Source organism: Sceloporus occidentalis, unplaced genomic scaffold (genome assembly GCF_023333645.1).
Source record: "Sceloporus occidentalis isolate IW3139 unplaced genomic scaffold, rSceOcc1.0.p SCAF_138, whole genome shotgun sequence".
In the NCBI taxonomy this organism is placed as follows: domain Eukaryota; kingdom Metazoa; phylum Chordata; class Lepidosauria; order Squamata; family Phrynosomatidae; genus Sceloporus; species Sceloporus occidentalis.
In genome coordinates this window covers 872,727-890,615 of record NW_028317118.1, presented here as the reverse complement: position 1 = coordinate 890,615, position 17,889 = coordinate 872,727, and the positions used below count along the sequence as shown (strand labels likewise).

The 17,889-nt window shown below is 41.8% G+C and overlaps 2 protein-coding genes across 6 annotated transcripts; one reads left to right on the top strand and one right to left on the bottom strand.

Annotated features, from left to right (window-relative positions):
* Positions 1-117: 117 nt before the first annotated feature.
* Positions 118-3,825, bottom strand: LOC149281129 (uncharacterized). 2 transcript variants are annotated; one of them, XM_089499675.1, is made up of 4 exons: positions 3,653-3,825; positions 2,089-2,153; positions 1,353-1,655; positions 118-895 (listed from the first exon to the last, which is right to left on the bottom strand). In XM_089499675.1, the coding sequence occupies exons 1-4, from the start codon at positions 3,672-3,674 to the stop codon at positions 869-871; spliced, it is 417 nt and encodes a 138-aa protein (XP_089355801.1). In that variant the 5' UTR covers positions 3,675-3,825; the 3' UTR covers positions 118-868. The 2 variants fall into 2 exon arrangements, with proteins under 2 accessions (XP_089355801.1, XP_089355800.1); XM_089499674.1 differs by having other exon boundaries at positions 1,466-1,655.
* TCTN2 (tectonic family member 2) lies at positions 3,418-17,681 on the top strand. Of its 4 annotated transcripts, none has more exons than XM_089499670.1 (18): positions 3,418-3,467; positions 4,758-4,862; positions 5,251-5,324; positions 5,867-6,071; positions 7,175-7,275; positions 7,545-7,738; positions 8,640-8,766; positions 8,888-9,020; positions 9,920-9,985; positions 10,078-10,182; positions 10,903-10,980; positions 11,785-11,883; positions 12,657-12,768; positions 13,017-13,120; positions 13,769-13,925; positions 14,437-14,562; positions 15,558-15,646; positions 17,417-17,681. In XM_089499670.1, the coding sequence occupies exons 1-18, from the start codon at positions 3,419-3,421 to the stop codon at positions 17,530-17,532; spliced, it is 2,040 nt and encodes a 679-aa protein (XP_089355796.1). In that variant the 5' UTR covers position 3,418; the 3' UTR covers positions 17,533-17,681. The 4 variants fall into 4 exon arrangements, with proteins under 4 accessions (XP_089355796.1, XP_089355795.1, XP_089355798.1 ...); XM_089499669.1 differs by lacking the exon at positions 3,418-3,467 and adding an exon at positions 3,733-4,036; XM_089499672.1 differs by lacking the exon at positions 3,418-3,467 and adding an exon at positions 3,735-4,036 and having other exon boundaries at positions 11,785-11,865.
* Positions 17,682-17,889: the final 208 nt, after the last annotated feature.

The following is a 17,889-nucleotide window of genomic DNA, read 5'->3' as shown; positions in this document are numbered from 1 at the left end:
CACGATGCTTGTGTTCTTTGTGAGCAAAGGGCCTCTACAAGTATATTTACAGACATGATGCTCCCCTCTTTCTACTGTTTCCTTTAATCCGGTGCAACACACACACACACTCAGCCTCAGAGGATGGCAATTGCAACCTCCCTCTGAAGAAACTTGCCAAGAAGATCCTATGATAGGTTCACCTTAGAGTCCCCACAATTCAGAAATGATTTGAAGGCAGCCAAAAACAACAGTAAGCACTCTTAATGGTTGATGGCAGACATGGCGACAAACTGGCAGAGAGGGCCAGTGTGGGGAATTTTGTGTACAAGGGGACACGGTGAGCAGTTACAGAATCCTATCACAAAAGGAACACATAGACATTTTTTTCCCATATAATATTCTCAAATGTGGTTTAAAGTATTTTGTGTAACAACAACAATGTAAAAACGTTCAAAGTGTAGCTAAAAACAGTCAAAATTACTAAATTTGATTTCATGATCTCATTCATGGCCTTAAGGGCAGGTGGTATTTTCTGTATGAAAACCTGTAACTTATCACTTGCTTGGAATATTTACTACACGTTTACAGCCTGGATGATAGTTATTTGCAAGCCCATGTTATTGCTAATAAGGAATATTGCCTTGATTCCCTTTATGTTCACATGGCTTCTCATTAAAATATGGATGTCAACAGAATTATACATAAAGCTACATCAGTTTTCAGCTGGCACCAAGAGTTTAGTTTACCAATCCATTCCAAGCATTAATTCCTTTTGCTGCTTTCACAAAGGTGTATAGATGATGTAGTGTGATGGAAGAGAGGCAAATAGTTCTCAGTGCTTGCGAGGTGCTTCTTGCTAGGAAGGTGTCCATATGAATTGACTGGCTCAGTGTTTCGGAAATGAGCCAGGCGCCTGTAGGTTAAGAATAAATGGAACCAATTAAAATATATAGGTTACTAGCAAACTTGGTTCACTTTTACTACCTTATCCTCAAGGTGTCGTCCTTAGATGGTTTAACTGTATAAGGAAAAGGGGCAAGTTACGAAGGGAATATGAACACAGCAATTTTAACTGTTCTACGTATTTACCGTTATCACTGTCTCACTCTCTGCACTGCTACCCCTCTGTAACACCACTATCATACTAGCTGAAGCATCCTACATACTTTTATTTTTAAAGTTTGCAAACTACAAATGTAGAATGCTTTGTTGATTTCTTTCTTTACTGTAACCACCAGGTTTAATTTTAAATGTGACATAAGTATGTTCCAAGGATCTTGGGCACTTCCATTTTTGAGACAATGTTTTAAAAACTGGTGCTTTACTGGCCTAGAATGCTACATTTTAGGTTCCTCAGGTGTTAAGCTTACTTTGCAAAACTTTGGAGTATGAGTGGCTGAAATTTCATTTCTGGCAGTTGAAAAGAAGGTAGCATCTGGTCTGGTGTACAATTTGGTGTCTAGGCTCTTCCAGCTGCTCTTACTTAATTCAAGAGATGAAAACTGGACACTGGAGACTGTGGTTTGAAAGTCTGGTTCTGTGATGCTGGAGGAACCCCTGCTGGTGGTGACTTTGGGGGCTAATTTCTTTATCATCAGTAGACGAAAATGGTTTTTTTCCTCATCCAGTTGTCTAAGTCTGCTCAGCTTCTGGTGTTCAAGTTTCCCTAGAGTCTAGAAGCGGGAATGGAAGGTAAGAATGGAAGCAGAGAAAGGTTTACAGAATGTATACTTTTTTCATAGGGATAACTATACTAGTTTGTTGCAACAAAAACAAGTCCTGTGGCATAACCCCCCCCCCCCGAAACCTTAACACTTGTTAATAACATATAGCACCCACTTTCTCAGATGTGTCATGTATAACTATATTATGTAGTTAAGGGTAGCCATAGTGAGGTGCAATACAGATAACTAATTTCTCACTAGTCCCCTTTTGATGCCATCTAGTAAAACCAAACTAGTAGCTGCAACCACTTCTTTTAGCAGCATGTTTTGTAAATCAATTGGCCCAAGAACATTCCCATCTATGATGTTTGGAATTGCACTAGATTAGGGCCCTTGGGCCTCTATGGCGAATGTGGAATGATAATAAAATGGGTCTCCTTACCACCGCGAGGTCCTTCTGCTCCTTGAGAAACTTATTCCTAACCTGCTGTGGTGCCGAGAGGAGATCTGAAAGATAGAAGGAATAGAAAGGGTCGTTCTTATATAAGAACGACAAGCAGATCCTTGGGTCGCTACCCACTGCCATTTCTATGGCTTTTCCCCTCCAGTTGTATGTGTCTCCCAGCAATATCAACACAACCCTTCTGCAGGGATGTGGTGGGAAAACTAGCTGTCTTCTCTTGGAATCACCAGACTTGATGCAGTCTTTTGCACATGAGCAAAAGAGATTTGATTTAGATGCTGGGAAGGGGGAGGAGGATATCCTGTTCTACTTGTTGAAACCAGTTGAACGCATCCCCACCAGCCATGCGCCGCACCATCTGCTAAACATTGACCAAATAGTTGCAGGAGGAGGTCAGACCAGTGAACCTTAATCTTGCAGAACAAAGCTCTGATTATTTCCATCTTTTCTTCCCCCTCCTGAAGCGTATTTTACATAGAAGATGCTTTCTTGAACAGTTTTTGAACTGTTTGTTTCAATTTAGAGTCTGCACTATCAATCTAAACGGGTGTGATGTAGTGATTTGAGTGTTGGACTATGACTCTGGAGATCAGGGTTCGAGTCCCCGCTTGCCTGTGGAAACCCACTGGGTGACCCTGGGCGGATCACACACTCTCATCCCCAGAAAACCCTGTGATGTGCCACTAGTCAGAAACTACCTGAAGAGACACAACAACAACAACACAGTTATAAATACAGTAGGCCCTCCACATTTGCTGGGGTTAGGGGCACAGGACCCCCACGAGTGTGGAAAAAATGCAAATACTGTAAAAAAATTCTACTTTTTAAACCTGAGGGAACACCTCTCTATGAATCTCTAGGTCCTCCAGCCGAACTCTGGTCAACATCTGCTAGAGTTTGACCACAGAATCATGCGGAAGGATCTACAAATGCCTAGAGAAGCGTTTTCTCGGGGATTTGATTAATATGTTATCTCTAGGAATCACTAGGCCCACCAGAGAAATTCTGTGGGAAGTTTACCACAGAGTTGCCCTGGAGGACCTAGAGATTCCTAGAAAGAAGACTCCACTAGGCCTCTGTAGCTCCTCCAGTGTAACTCAATGGTCAATGCCTGGCTGATGTTGACCACAGAGTTGCCCTGGAGGACCTAGAGATTCCTAGAGAGAACACTCAACTGGGCCTCTGTAGTTCCTCCAGCGCAACTCTATGGTCAGTGTCTCGCAGATGTTAACCACGGAGTTGCCCTGGAGGACCTAGAGAGTCCTAGAGAGCACACTCCATGCGCAACTCTATGGTCAAGGTCTGGCAGATGTTGACCACAAAGTTCCACCTAGAGATGCCTAGAGAGGTCTTCTCAGGTAAAAACGTGTTTTTGTTATTTGTGGTTTTTGTTCCACATTCTGGCGCCAGAGCCAACTCCCAGGCCCAGAATTCAAGTGGTAGGAACCCGCATTAAGTGCTCCGGTGCGGATGCGTCGAACCATTATTATTGTTGTTGTTGTTGTTATGCTTTATTTATACAGCGCTGACGCTGTAGATTTACCCAGCGCTTTGCCGCAAGGCATGCTGGGAGCTGTAGGCGAGGGAGCTTCCCTTTGGACTCTACCACTCCTAGCGGAGGCGGGGGGAGGTGGCGTTTTTTCCCTGCCCAACCTCCCCCGGGGGGCAGAAGGCGCTCAGCCCGGTTGGGAAGGAGCTCGGAGGCGGCTTGGAACCTCCTCGGCCCCTTCCTCGGCCTCCCTGGGCTTCTTGGGGTTAGCCAGCGGGGTCGTCTCTATGGCGACCGCCAAGATGGCGGCGGGGCGTCTTTCCCGCCGCCTCAGAGGCCCGGCTTAGCAGCGGCAGCAACAGCCCTTCTCTCTGGCGATGCTGCTCGGTTGGCTCCTCTGGGGGCTCTGCTTGGCTCGGGCCCAAGATGGGCACCTCGGTGGGTGGCGCTGGCGGAGGGCAGGGCAGGGCCAGTCGGAAGGGGCACTAGGAAAAGGGCAACACGGGACAGGGGCACAGTGAAAGGTGGCAGAGCAGTGGTACAGTCTAAAGGGGACCATGTTTAACAGGTACAATAGAAAAAGGTACAGTCTAAAAGGCACCATGTAAAGGGCACCGTCTAAAAGGGGCAACATAAAAAGGGCCACATCGAAAGGGGACACGATGAAAGAAGGGACAGTAGAAACGAGACGGTACGCCACAGAAAGGACCGTATAAAAAGGAACACTATAAAAGGGCCAATAAAAAGGCCCTATATATTTTGGTGGCGTGCCTTCAAGTTGTTTCTGACTCCCCTCGCGGGGGTTTCTGGGGCTGAGAGAGTGTGACTTGCTGAAGGTCAGCCAGTGGATTTCTATGGCCGAACCCTGATCTCCAGAGTCCTCGTCCCAATGCTTAAACCACTAGGCCACACTGCTTATCTGTGTACCCAGAGGTATATTGAGGTCAGTGGGTCTTTTTCTGAAGATGCCGGCAAAACATTAGGAATAAACTCTTCTAGAACATGGACACATAGCCCCCCAAACCCCACAAAAACTATCAGGTCTTGTTTTTTACTGTGTGTAAGATAGGCTCAGGCGTCTCTAATTCTCTGGTTACACTTCACATAATGCATCTTTATAGTAGAAGCACTAGTAATGACGTCTGATTTCTGGTTTTAGGCTTTCGGCCTGCTTTTATCCACATGTCCGGAACTAGCGTCACCTCTTCTTTGGCCGGTGTTCCAGTAGATGCTTTCTCTATTGCTACAGGAGACAGCGAAACAGGTAAGATTTATTTGAAACCAATTTTTAGATTGCACATGAAATGACCAGACCACTTTTCTGCCACAAAGACCACTAGATGCATGAATATTCCTACTGGTAAGATGGACAACAAACTATGGATGAAGGCCACATTGCATTCCTTCTAGCTATTCTTTTCTCTTAGAGACAGAACTGTGTGTGCCCCACAATCTGTCCTGCATATTTTAAACTATTCTGCTGCCTTCCGGTATGATGGAGAATGCTATTCCATCTCCCGTATGGAAGTAAAATTTGACTTGTATAGGCTAGTCAACTTATGTATGTGGAATGGAAGAGGAGACACTTGTTGTCTGCCAAGGCAGCGAAACATTTTGAGCTGGTCTTGGTTTGATTTTTTGCACTCTTCTAGGAATGTTGCCCCTTGCCGACTGTAGTGGAAGAAACAGAACTGGTGACTGGATTCTAAATGTCACATATCAAGGAGTAAGTAAAAAAAAATGATTTTTGCTAACTAAATATCTTAAGTATGTTTCTTGAGTGCCTCTTTTGAATGTAATGCCATAGACCTCTCATGGGATTGGCCTGTGGTTGGATGCCCTAACAGTGTTTTAAAGTTCCTGTCATTCATGTAGGTGAAATATAATATACTGAGAAATAATGTATATTGCCTAATTCTTTGCAGAATAAGAAATAGTTATTCCTGTGGATGCTGGAGGATTCACAGGACTTTGTACATTGATGACACAGAATTTTGTGTGTTTTCCCACTAAAGCTAGTGTACTAGAGAGTAAGACCCCAATAAAATATTTCTCTTCTATGTCCTTCATTTTATTTGATTGTTTTTCATTTTTTTAATGTAAGCAAATTCAACAAATATACAAGCAGGTACACTGCACAAAATTAGATTGTTACAACATGCATGCATACCTGTACCAAAAAGAAGAGATTGAGACATCAGTCACAATTAATACAAAGATTAATACAAAGGAATTAATACAAAGATATTGCCAAATTGTGTATTTCAGAATGTTTCCAGGGTGACAGTGCGCTTGACCAGAAATCTGCAACTGTGCACCTCAAACCTCACTAACTGCTGCATGGAACCGCTTTGCTTGGTTGAAGCACTGCAGGTCTCAGCTTGTCGGCAGTCAGTGGTAGTGGCCCGTTTATTAATCCAAGCTGAAATATATGCCAATACATCCTCAGCAAATGTGTCAGGAAAAGCAGAAGGTATTTTGGTCTTTGTTGTTTTATGTTGATATTGTTCAGCTCATTTATATGAGTAAAACAATGACCAGTGATCCAGTGTGTCTTCACAGTGAAGCTTCAGTCTTTTGACGCAACAGCCCCACCATGGGACTGTATGCTTGCACTGCCCAGCTTGCATCTACATGACTTAAGCATCATATGCATCTAGGTAGCAGAGTTTTGAACTTATAATGTATTTATCTTTCTTGGGAGGGCTTGCATTTTTGAGGGGTGTGATGTGTCCTATATAGAAAGAGACATGCTGTCCTTCGTGATCCCAAGCCACTCAACATTGAGGCTGGAGGGCAAGCTTTGCTCTCACCACTGCAGTTTCCTGGTAAGGAGTGCTTTAAGACTTCACCTTATGGTAGCCATTCACTTTGGTAGGAGATTCTTCTGTAGGATGATTACTTCTGAAATCACTGAAGTTAGAGGTAAACACATTCCCTGGCTCTGGTGTCTCCCAGCAATATTGAGACACCTACTGTTGGTACAACCTCATCTTGAGGGCTTTTCCCCCGATCATACCAAGCAGTCTCATATAGGAGATCAGTTAGATTGTGCCCGGAGGATTTTGCTTTAAGGACAGAGAATTTGTTTTTAAAATTAATTTTTACCTTGCTATGAAAAGCCTCTCAGAGCAGCTTATGTATTGTCAATACTGAGTAAGTCAGTCCCCCTTCTTATAATCTAGGAGACAAAACAAAAAGTGCAAAAGGGGCAAAGAGAAGGGAAGAAAATAAACATTTCAGACACCAGATTTCAGGATATGTTTTTAAAATGAATAGCTTGAATGCAAACAGTTGAGGGAGAGGAGACACCTAATCCCAGGAGAGATGATGGACTTGCTTTCTCTGGATTGGTGAGAAGAGAAATCCGCACAACATTGCTGCACCTTGCAGCCCACAGCATCTTCTCAGGGAGGAGACAAGAGCTCCAGTTTGAACATAAGTTGCACTGCTTTCTTTCTCTTTCACTCAGTAGCAGATGGAATTTCTGCTTCCAAGTACCAGCTGTAGGAGGAAGGAATCCTCTAAATTCCTAGCCCTTAAGTTGTCCCCCCCCCTTTCTCTTTTTTAAAATAGAAAATGCCACAGTGATCCCCAATCAAGTGTTTCAGCCTTTGGGTTCTTGTCCCTGCAATCTCACCGCAGGAGCCTGTGATATCCGTTGCTGCTGTGATCTGGTACTAGTTCTACTTTTGGCTTCTAAAACTTTATATACGTGTCCTTTGGGGAGAATATATAAACATGCCTGTAAAATGATTTGATAAAGATCCATGTATGTTTCTTCACATTTAGAGGTGTGATGTAATAAATCCACAATGGTTCATTTCCCTGGGTCTTCTGTTAAGATCTATGGTCACTTGCTTAGGAATTGCCTCTGTTGCTACCTAATATTGTTTGATGGACCAAATGTGTCATATAATTCTTTTGTGTGTGTTTTTCTTTCAAGGAATGCACCTCAGAGATGAAGCAGCTGTTCAGTGGGTCATGTTATAAAGGCCCATTTGGTGGGGATGTCAATCCACCTTTTGATCAGCTGTGTTCTGCCCAGACTGGAAAGGCCCCTGACTGGTTTCCCTTCTTATGTGTGCAGTCTTCTCTTAACAATACACCTTTCCTTGGTTATTTCTTTCATGGATCTATGTAAGTATGGTGTGTCTGTGTATAAAAAAGCCTGTGAAATAAAAATCACTGTCAAGCTTTGCTTGAACTCATGTAGTATATTCCACCATGCATGTGATATGTTAAGAATGATCAATGCTTTATGTTATAAATTGTTTTTTGCATGTTTCCAGCCTCCCACAGATGACATAGACATCTGTGGGCCAACATGCTTCTCCCTCTCATTCTGTCATGTTGGACAGTAGATCAGACTACAGCCACATACAAATTTAAGAAAAGCAATTTTATTTCAGAGTTCCATCTAGTCCTGTCTCTTGTTTCCTTGTGGACAGCTGGATGCTCCAGGAAGCCTATAACTGGGCAATGGAGGCAACGGCACTCTCCCACTGTGGTTCCAAAGGAGCTGGTATTCAGTGGCAGAGCTATCATTTACCCCTTATTGCCATATTTTGTGTTAGGGAGTTCTAGAGTTGGAAGATACCTAGAGGGCCATCAAATTCAACTCTGCCATTCAGGAAGACACAATCAAAGCACCCCCAATAGATGGCCATCCAGCCTCTGTTTAAAAACCTAAGAAGGAAACTCCACCAAACTTACGAGTGTGTTCCATTGTCCAACAGCTCTTACTGTCAGGAAGTTCTTCCTAATGTTGAGGTGGAATCTGTTTTCTTTTAGTTTACATCATTGCAAATGTACAATCCACTCTGTACATTTGTCATGCACTGTGCAAAGGAGGACTTCTTTTTCTCTGTTCAGACTCTTTGGCCAGTTAATTTCATTGGGTGATTCTGGATTCTGGCATATTTTCTTTATGTCCCCTTTCTCCTCATGTATGTCCCGCTGTACATGACAAAACTGACTGTGAACACTACCTTTAAGGCTTTAATAACAATATAAATGTGTTTTTAAAATGTATTTGCAGTTCCTCTTCATACCAAGTCTCTTCATTTAAGATTCCATTCCAAACGGTCCAAGGAAAACTTTCCAGTGGTTACAAACAAGGAGATCCAATTCTGACTATACACAATATGTATTTTACAGTTCCTCAGGTAATGATTGTCTACTTTTATAAGTAACCCACATTGTTGTTTGCATATGTGTGTTCAGAACAAGTGGGAATGATGGCACAACAGTCTCATTTTTTCTGCTCTTTTGTGTTGTGTGGTGTAGCTGTTCATAGCTGGGCAGTGTGCAAGAAATAGCCCTGTTGCGTTCCTTCAGAATTTTGAAGCTGAATGTCTCGCTGCTTGCAATGAAGGGCATAGCCTACTGACTGACATACTAATTAATAGTGGTACTGGAGGTATGTTGCTTTTGTTGGGAAAGAATTAGTTCTTCATGTTTACATCAGGTTGTTGGGCTGCTCCAAGGGTTCCATTATTTTAAGGCGGCTGTGATTCTCCTTTGAGGAATTGCTCAGATCACTATTTTACTCTTAAAGCCAAACAGTACCAGGGATAGCGAAGCCAAGTGATAGTGTAAATTGTGATTTTTCTGAATGGGAACAGGTTGTTTGCCTGCTACTCATTCCTGTGTATATGTGTGTATATACTGACAATGGGAGGAAGAGAAGGAAGGGTCACATAGGTGGCTGTTTTATGCTGCAGGTTTAAAACAGCTGAGATCCTGCACTGAAGTATATGGAGTGTAAGACTCCACAGGCAAACCCTCTGTGCCTCTCCTTCCCAAAACAACTGTCAAACCCAGAGCACTGTAATGGCTGTCCTCCATTGGGGAAGTGACCAAGGAGAACCTGTCTGTAGCTGGAGAAATGGGAATGAGAACTGCTAGTGTCAGCCATGGAAAAGAAGAGGGGACTGGGATTATTGCTTCTCTTCTACTGGCATCTGGGATCTAGTCATGTAAATGGCTGTCTTATGTCGGTGGGAGTCACTTCTGCCAAATTTTGGGGGATTTCCTCTTCCACCCACTTCAAAGATTCAGCAGGATCTCCCAAACTTCTGTTTAGCATTTGGAGGAACAAGGGTAGCTTAGGGGAGGAGCAGGGAAATCTGCTCCTCCCATCCCAGTTCATGCACCTAAATTTGGATGTATCTCCTGTCTGTAGGTAGAAAACTAATTCTGCATTTAGGATCCACTTTTCTGAAATGAGGCAGATAATGTTAACCCTTGTATTAATGTTAGCCTTTTCATTACAGCTTGATTATAGAATTACTACCCTCATTGTATTTTTCTTGCTAGACACCATCAAACTACAGGTGACCCACGAGAAGAAAACAAATAATGTAGATATCTGTACTGGGAGAGGTAAATATTGTTTGATATTATGCATTAAAAAAAATCATTATATTGTAAAAGCCTTTAAGCTCCAGTGAAACTAACTCTACCTTTGTGCTCAGAATGCAGAAATGTGACATTTGCAGAGGATTACCAGATCATCTGGGAAGGCAAGAGAATAATCGAAATGAAAGTCAAAGTCCTTTTTGGGGACATATGTCCAGAAGGTACCATTATATTTATTTTGCATTGCATTGTCACAGTTTCATGTTCCAAGCATGTTAATTTTGTGGCCTAATGTTATCAAAATGTTACCAGAGCATGATTTGAAAGTCTGAAGCAATAATATGTAATGCACAAGTGTACATGTGAAAGGGATCTAGGAGTCTTAGTAGACCACAAGTTAAACATGAGTCAACAGTGTGATGTGGCAGCTAAAGAAGCCGATATGATCCTGCATCTAATAGAAGTATAGTGTCTAGACCGAGGGAAATAATAATTCTGGGCACAGTTCAAGAGGGATATTGACTAGCTGGAGCATGCCCAGAGGAGGATGACCAAAATAGTGAAAGGTTTGGAAATCATGCCCTATGAGGAGTGGCTTAGGTATGTTTAGTCTGGAGAAAGGGTGAAGAGGTGACATAATAGCCATGTTTAAATATTTGAAAGGATGTCATACTCAGGATGGAGCAAGCTTGTTTTCTGCTGCTCCAGAGGCTAGACCACAGGGCAATGGATTCAAATTTCCTGTAAAAAAAGAGATTCCACCTAAACATTAGGAAGAATGGAGTGCTTTGTGTCTTTTTGCATGGCGTAATGGGGTTGGACTGGATGGCCCTTGTGGTCTCTTCCAGCTTTTATGAATCTATGATTAACGATAGTAGTGAGATAAAAGTTTTAACAAGATGATGCCCTTCCTTTTTATAATATATCCTTTTCTTTATCAGAGGTACCGACACAGAAATTCACAGTCAACTTTGTGAGTGTAAACGCTACTAGCACAGAAGAATTTTCTGGGAACCCAGGTGAAGTGGCTTATTGGTTTAGAAGATGTTTGTTACATTGATTGTCAGCTGCCAGTGATACTGTTTTTCTTTTGGCATTTTTGTGTGTGTGTGGTCAAATGAACAAATATTGTCCTTCGTCTTAATGTATCATGGAAGATCTGCCTGTTAATGTGTCAGCTTTCTTCTATGCTTTAGCTGGAATCCCAAACACAAGTGTGTGTGTGTGTGTGTGTATGATGCAAGGGTTGGAAGTTTTTTTGCTGACCTTGGGCAGCCCAACCAGAGATCAAGTTGCCATGCCATGCACCCTACCCATTCTTGCTAGCTTCTCTAACATCTCTTCTAACTAGTGGATAAAGAAGCTACCTCCTTTTATGCTAGAAACTGAAGTATAGCTGGAACAGTAGCCACTAATGACTCCTCTCTCTCTCCACAGGATGGTGAGGCAGGCTATATGTTTGCTTGGCTGCTGCTCAAGCAGTAGCCAACAAACCCCTTCAATTAAGTGTGTATGAGAGAGAGAGAGAGAGAGAATGAGATGCTGTTTTGGCTTATACTCCTAAGGCACTTATGGCCCAGTTTTTCTCTCAACTTTAGAGCAAGTCCCATTGCTGGGATGATGTCTGCCCACTTCTACAGCTTCAAGGCTGGGAGAAAGGCAGGTAACTTGTGATGCCCTCCTGAGAGTGGCACAACCCTCAGCACATTTGTTACTGTATGTGTGATGGGCAAAAGCAAGAAAGCCTAGTATTTGGCACAATTGCTTTGCAGTACCAATCATCGTGTATAAAGCCTCACACAAATTTTCCTTTGTCTGTACAGGTTATCAAGTTGGGAAACCAGTTAGAGCAGCGCAGCTGAATTTTTCGGATGCTGTTACTACGTTAAATCTTTGGAAGCCTGGTACTGCATTTTCACAGGGAAAGTGATAGAACTGCAGTTTAAATTAATTAATTAAAGAATTAGGTTTATTACTCCTAACAATATTTTCCCCCTTCCATAATGTTCTTGTTATTGTTGTTGTTGTGTGCCTTCAAGTAATTTGTGATTTATGGCAACCCTAAGGTAAACCTATCATACAGTTTTCTGGGAAAGAATTGTTCAGAGGGGGTTTGCTGTTGCCTTTCTCTGAGGCATAGAGTGTGTGACTTGCCCAAGATCACCCAGCGGATTCAAACCCTGTTCTCACAGCATCCTAATCAAACACTCAAAAGTAGTATACTATGCTGGTTCTCATAGTATTAGGGCAGGGTGATATAATGTGAATGATGTTGAGCTAATTTTTGTTACTGGAATGTATACATATACTGTAAATAAAGTAATCCCTTTAACCATGTGCTGCATGACAAGTACAAAGTAATTTGATATCATTCCTTCCCAAAGCCTTAGATGTAGTTCCTACATATTCTTGTGATGTCCAGTTGGTCTCCTTTGAATAGCTTCAGAAAAGTAATATTGCAAAATCTAGCATCAAAAACTATCTGCCAAATCTTTAAATATCAGTTCTTTGCACAGAGTCTTGCAATATGCGATTAACTTTGTTCAGCATAGCAAATGCCTTAGACAAACAGGTCCCTTCTAAGACTAAGAGGACATTTAAATATTTTAAAACTGCATTTTAACCTTCCTTTTAAAACTAATATTGCATAAAGTCACAAGCAAAAACCTGAACAAGATTTTTCTGTGTAACACAGATGGGCGCAGTTTGTGTACGGCGACAAGTCTTACACCACTTTTATTTGGATTCAATTCTGTTTCTGGATGCCTTGTAGAGATTGACGTTGGAGACAACTGCACCCAGTTGAGGTGAGGCAGAATCATTTCTTCCCTTTTAATAATCTGTGGCATTTTTTAAATACAATGGAGCTGTGATCCTAGCATTGACACATTTGCATTATGAAAATAAATAAAAGTGATTTTTAAATCAAAATATCCACATTGGTTTCAGAAATTTTAAATGGTTTCCCGCCCCTAAGTATCTATAACATTATAAGCTGACTGACTAAATGGAGGTGTCGGATGTTCAGTAATAATAAACTCACATTTGTTTGCAGGGAGAAAGTTGTTGAAAGATTTAGTTCTTTAGTGCAAGCTAACTATGTTGGAAAGAGAGGCAACTCCAATGCCAGTGTCCCAGATGACTGGGTGGAAATTATCCGTAAGTAACAGTATTCACTAGCATGAATTTAATTGCTAGATTTTCCTTTAGCTTTAAAAATGTCCAATTCTGTTATAACATTTATTATAAAAATTATAATGTAACAAGTGGGAAAAACTACACATTTTGTTTAAAATTATACAAGACAGTATTGTGCCTCTACATTTTAGACATGAAGTTTGAGTGGCTTAGGGAGCTGGGTATGTTTAGCCTAGAGAAGAGAAAGTTAAGAGGTGGCATGATAGTCATGTTGAAATATTTGAAAGGATGTCATATTGAGGATCGAGCAATATGGAGCAAGCTTGTTTTCTGCTGCTCCAGACGCTAGGGCACAGAGCAATAGATTCAGGAAAAGAGATTCCACCTCAACATGAAGAAAAACTTCCTCACAGTAAGATCTGTTCAAATGTGGAACATGCTACCTTGGATAGTGGTAGAGTCTCCCTTCTTTGGAGATTTTTAAACAGAGGCTGGAGTGCCATCTGTCAGGAGTGGTTTGACTGTGAGTTCCTGCATGGCAGGGGGTTGGATTGATGGCTCTTGAGGACTCCTCCAACCCTATGATTCTATGAAACATTGAAAGAGAAGTCAAAATTGTTACACAAGTGATTCAGTAGTTTCTCAGACCACTGGTGTCTCCATTCACAGGTTTAAATACACTTGGCCCCAGTACAAATGAAAGTGTTCAGAATTTAAAGGGAATCTGCCCGGATATTCCTGGCTACTTGAACATTCAGATTATTACTGCAGATGTGGGTGCAATAGAAGGGATTGCACAAGAAGAGATACTTGGTGTACAAATCAGGTATGCAACGTTCTAGTTGTTGTGGGCAGATCTCTCTTGTTTGCATATTTTGTATGGTTTCAGCAACTGGAAATCTCAGCCCTAGTTTTTCTTTCATCACTCTATGCTCCACTATATGTTTCATTTATGTTTCTGGGTGAAATGTAACTTCTGTTCATTTATATGCTGCTTGGGCTGTTATGATTAGGACTGTCTTACACTCTGCATTGGGGATGAAAAAGAATTTTTACCAAGAAAAGCTGAATTCTAGTATACAGTATGCCAGTTAAACAGTTTGTCTTGCATTGCTGCCTTTTTTCCTACTGGTCACAGAAGGGAAGGGGAAGGTGTTGCGTTGGCTCTGAAATTGTTTGCTCTGACCACTGGGAATAACTGATCGCTTTGTTTAAGAATATCAACAAAGCCAAAGATAGCATAATAAACATAGCACAAGGCAACGCTTGTTTTAGTTGTTTTCTCTGCTGCACCTTGAAGTTTTCCATTCCTAATACTGATTTCTTTTCATGTTCAGTTTTTCAATGATAACGTGGCAAATTCAATGTCCAGTTATCTGTGAAGCTAAAGCCAGTTTTCTTCCAATCGCTGTGGCAGTCCAGTTCATTAAAATACCAGCTCAGCCCCCTGTTCCATTGACAAGGTAACTATCTTGGATGTGTTACAGCCATAATTCTACTGTTAATGTATCAGATATGTGTATATCTTACCTTTCCTCTAGTAAGCTCAAGGTACCGTAGAAGGCCCTCTACCTCTCCAGTTTATCCTCACAAGAACCCTGTGAGGTATGCTTGGTTGAGAGGCTTTCATTGGCCCAGAATTCATCAGCTGGTTTCATGACCACTAGGGACTTGAACCTGCATTTCCTGAGTTCAAATCCAACCCTTTAATCCAGGGGTGAGTGGCTGCCATGGAACTATGTTTCAATTTTCAGATTGGCCAAGTAGTAAAGGTTGCAATTATGAGTTGCAGTATGGACATCCCTATTAATCTTTGGGGCTCTCCTATCCAGATCCATTCTGCTCAGCTTCCAAAATCATATTAATAAATAAAGTTGGGGGGGGCAAGTTGTAGGGAACAAAAAGGGGGTTCAGGGTCTGCATTTATGCTTGCTCTAACCACCACACAGTGAAGCATGGAATTTGACTTGCTAAAAACATAGGGTACATTTGAGACTTTAATAGCCAGAGGCTATGTATACAAGTAGAAGAGTAGGATATAAATACAAGAGTAATAGGAGTAAAAATGTTTATACAGTCTATGACAACTCAGCTTGGAGGAGGAACTATAAATAAATGGCAGAGCACTGTTTTTCACATAGAAAGTCCCAGGTTTAGTCCCAGGACTTTCCAGGTAAAAGAAGATAAAGTAGCACACGATGGGAAGTGTTGCTCCCTAAGACTCTGGAGCAGCGTTGTCAGAATATACAATATTTGAGTACGGTAGATAGAATCGTAGAGTTGGAAGAGACCACAAGGGCCATCCCGTCCAACCCCCTGCCATAAAAAAAGATAGAAAAATAGTATGCTCTAGATAAGGGAGCTTCTTATGTTCTTAACATTTTACTGATGAATTCCTTATCTGTACTACAGTGATCAGGCGTCTTTGTTTAAGGCTTTGTCTTGAACTATTTTGCAGGTTTCAGATTAACTACACAGAATATGACTGCAGGAGAAATGATGTCTGCTGGCCAGAGCTTTTTTATCCCTTGACAACCTACTACACTGGTAAAAAAAATACAGAGTTGTTACCATACTTGTCATGCATTCAGATGGCTTAGTTATGACAGAGACAGCAAAGACGTGGTCCTCCAGAAGGTGTTGGACTTTAGCTCCTGTGATCCTTCCTTGTTGGCTGGGGCTGAGTCCTAGTCCACCAACACCTGGAGTGGTCCAATTTACAGTTAAAAGGATTTGTAGCTGATGGTTTAGATGGAGAGATGTACGAATCAGAAGAACCACTCTCCTTACATTAGCCCAAGCTGTACTTGTCATGAGTTGAATAAGCAGTCATTATGTGTAGTTTGAACTGTGACAAGTATTATTATTATTATTATTATCATCATCATCATCATCATCATCATCATCATCATAGAGACTGCAAGGGCCATCCAGTCCAACCCCCTGCCATGCAGGAAATCAAAGCATCCCCATTGACAGATGGCCATCCAACCTCTGTTTAAAGACCTCTAAGGAAGGAGACTCCACTACACTTCAAGGAAGGAGTGTGTTCCACTGTCAAACAGCCCTTACTGTCAGAAGTTCCTCCTGATGTTGAGGTGGAATCTCTTTTCCTGTAGTTTGCATCCATTGTTCCGGGTCCTAGTCTCTGGAGCAACAGAAAACAAGCTTGCTCCCTCCTCAATGTGACATCCCTTCAAATATTTAAACAGGGCTATCATATCACCTCTTAACCTTCTCTTCTCCAGGCTAAACATCCCCAGATCCCTAAGTCGTTCCTCATAGGGCTTGGTTTCCAGACCTTTCACCATTTTAGTCGCAATCCTTTGGACACGCTCCAGTTTCTTGACACCCTTTTTGAATTGTGTTGCCCAGAACTGGACACAATATTCCAGGTGGGGCCTGACCAGAGCAGAATACAGTGGCACTATTCCTTCTCTTGATCTAGACACTATACTTCTATTGATGCAGCCTAAAATCGCATTGGCCTTGTTAGCTGCCGCATCACACTGTTGACTCATGTTCAATTTGTGGTCTACTTGGACTCCCAGATCCCTTTCACACATATAAATCTCGTTCAGCCAGGTGTCCCCCATCCTATATCTGTTCATTTCATTTTTCCGCCCTAAGTGCAGAACTTACATTTCTCCGTGTTGAATTTCATTTTGTTAGCTTTGGCCCAGTTTTCTAGTCTGTTCAGGTCATTTTGAATCTTGATCCTGTCCTCTGGGGTATTAGCTACTCCTCCTAATTTGTTGTCATCTGCAAATTTGATAAGTATACCCCCAATTCTATACTTTATTTATATAGCGCTATAGATTTACACAGTACTTGCGGCTTTGAAACATCATTGCTTTAGATTTGAGAAGGAGACCCATCTGGAGATGTTTATTTCAACAGTCATTTTGTTCATCTTGTAATTTCCGATCTGCTTTTAGTATCATTATTTTTGGTTGGTTTCCTGACTTGCATTTTTAAATCATGCATGCAGTCATGAATATTGGGAAACCCTATAAACCCTATAAATAATAAATGTACCCTCAAATGCCCAAAGCTGTCAGTATGTGGAACTGTTGTGAACTTTGGTGGGCTATCTGCTGCTTGTGTCTGCAGTGTAAAAATAATCCATTTACCCATGAATGGCTGATTATTTCTGATTCACGTGAATCTTTAGATATTATACTGTTTTAGCATTACTTGCTCTGGGATTGAGGCCTGTATTTTTACATCCCGGATCGCCATTAAAGTACATGTAACGCAGCACCTCTTGTGTCAAACGTTTTGCTTCAAACTCTCTGTTTCATGCTCTTTTTTCAGGAGAACCGTACTCCCACTCTCTTGCCAAAGGACTGATGCTGATATTTTTTGCTCTGATCGGGGTGGTGCTGAGCGATCCTTGGAGGCGAGTCTACAACGCATGGAACGCACCTTGAGTTCTCCGCTCGTCCAGGGCCGCTTGGACAGTGCTTTCCTACACTTTTAATAAGTGGTACTTTTTAAAAAGACATTCAGAAAGAGAACTTTTGTGTGTGTGTGTGTATTTGAGTGTATATTTTTCTAAGGGTCAAGCAGGTAAAATAAAAGCATCATGTTGTTACAAAACTGCAGCAGCAGTGCGATTCTATGAAAATGAAATTGGCCAGTTGGTTTTAAAGCGCCCCAGATTGATATTGCTTAATATACTATACTCCAGTCCCCAAGAAAAGGAACACCAGGGATTGCAGTAACCACAGAACCATTGCGTTCCTTTCCCATGCGAGCAAAACGATGCTCAAAATGCTTCAACAAAT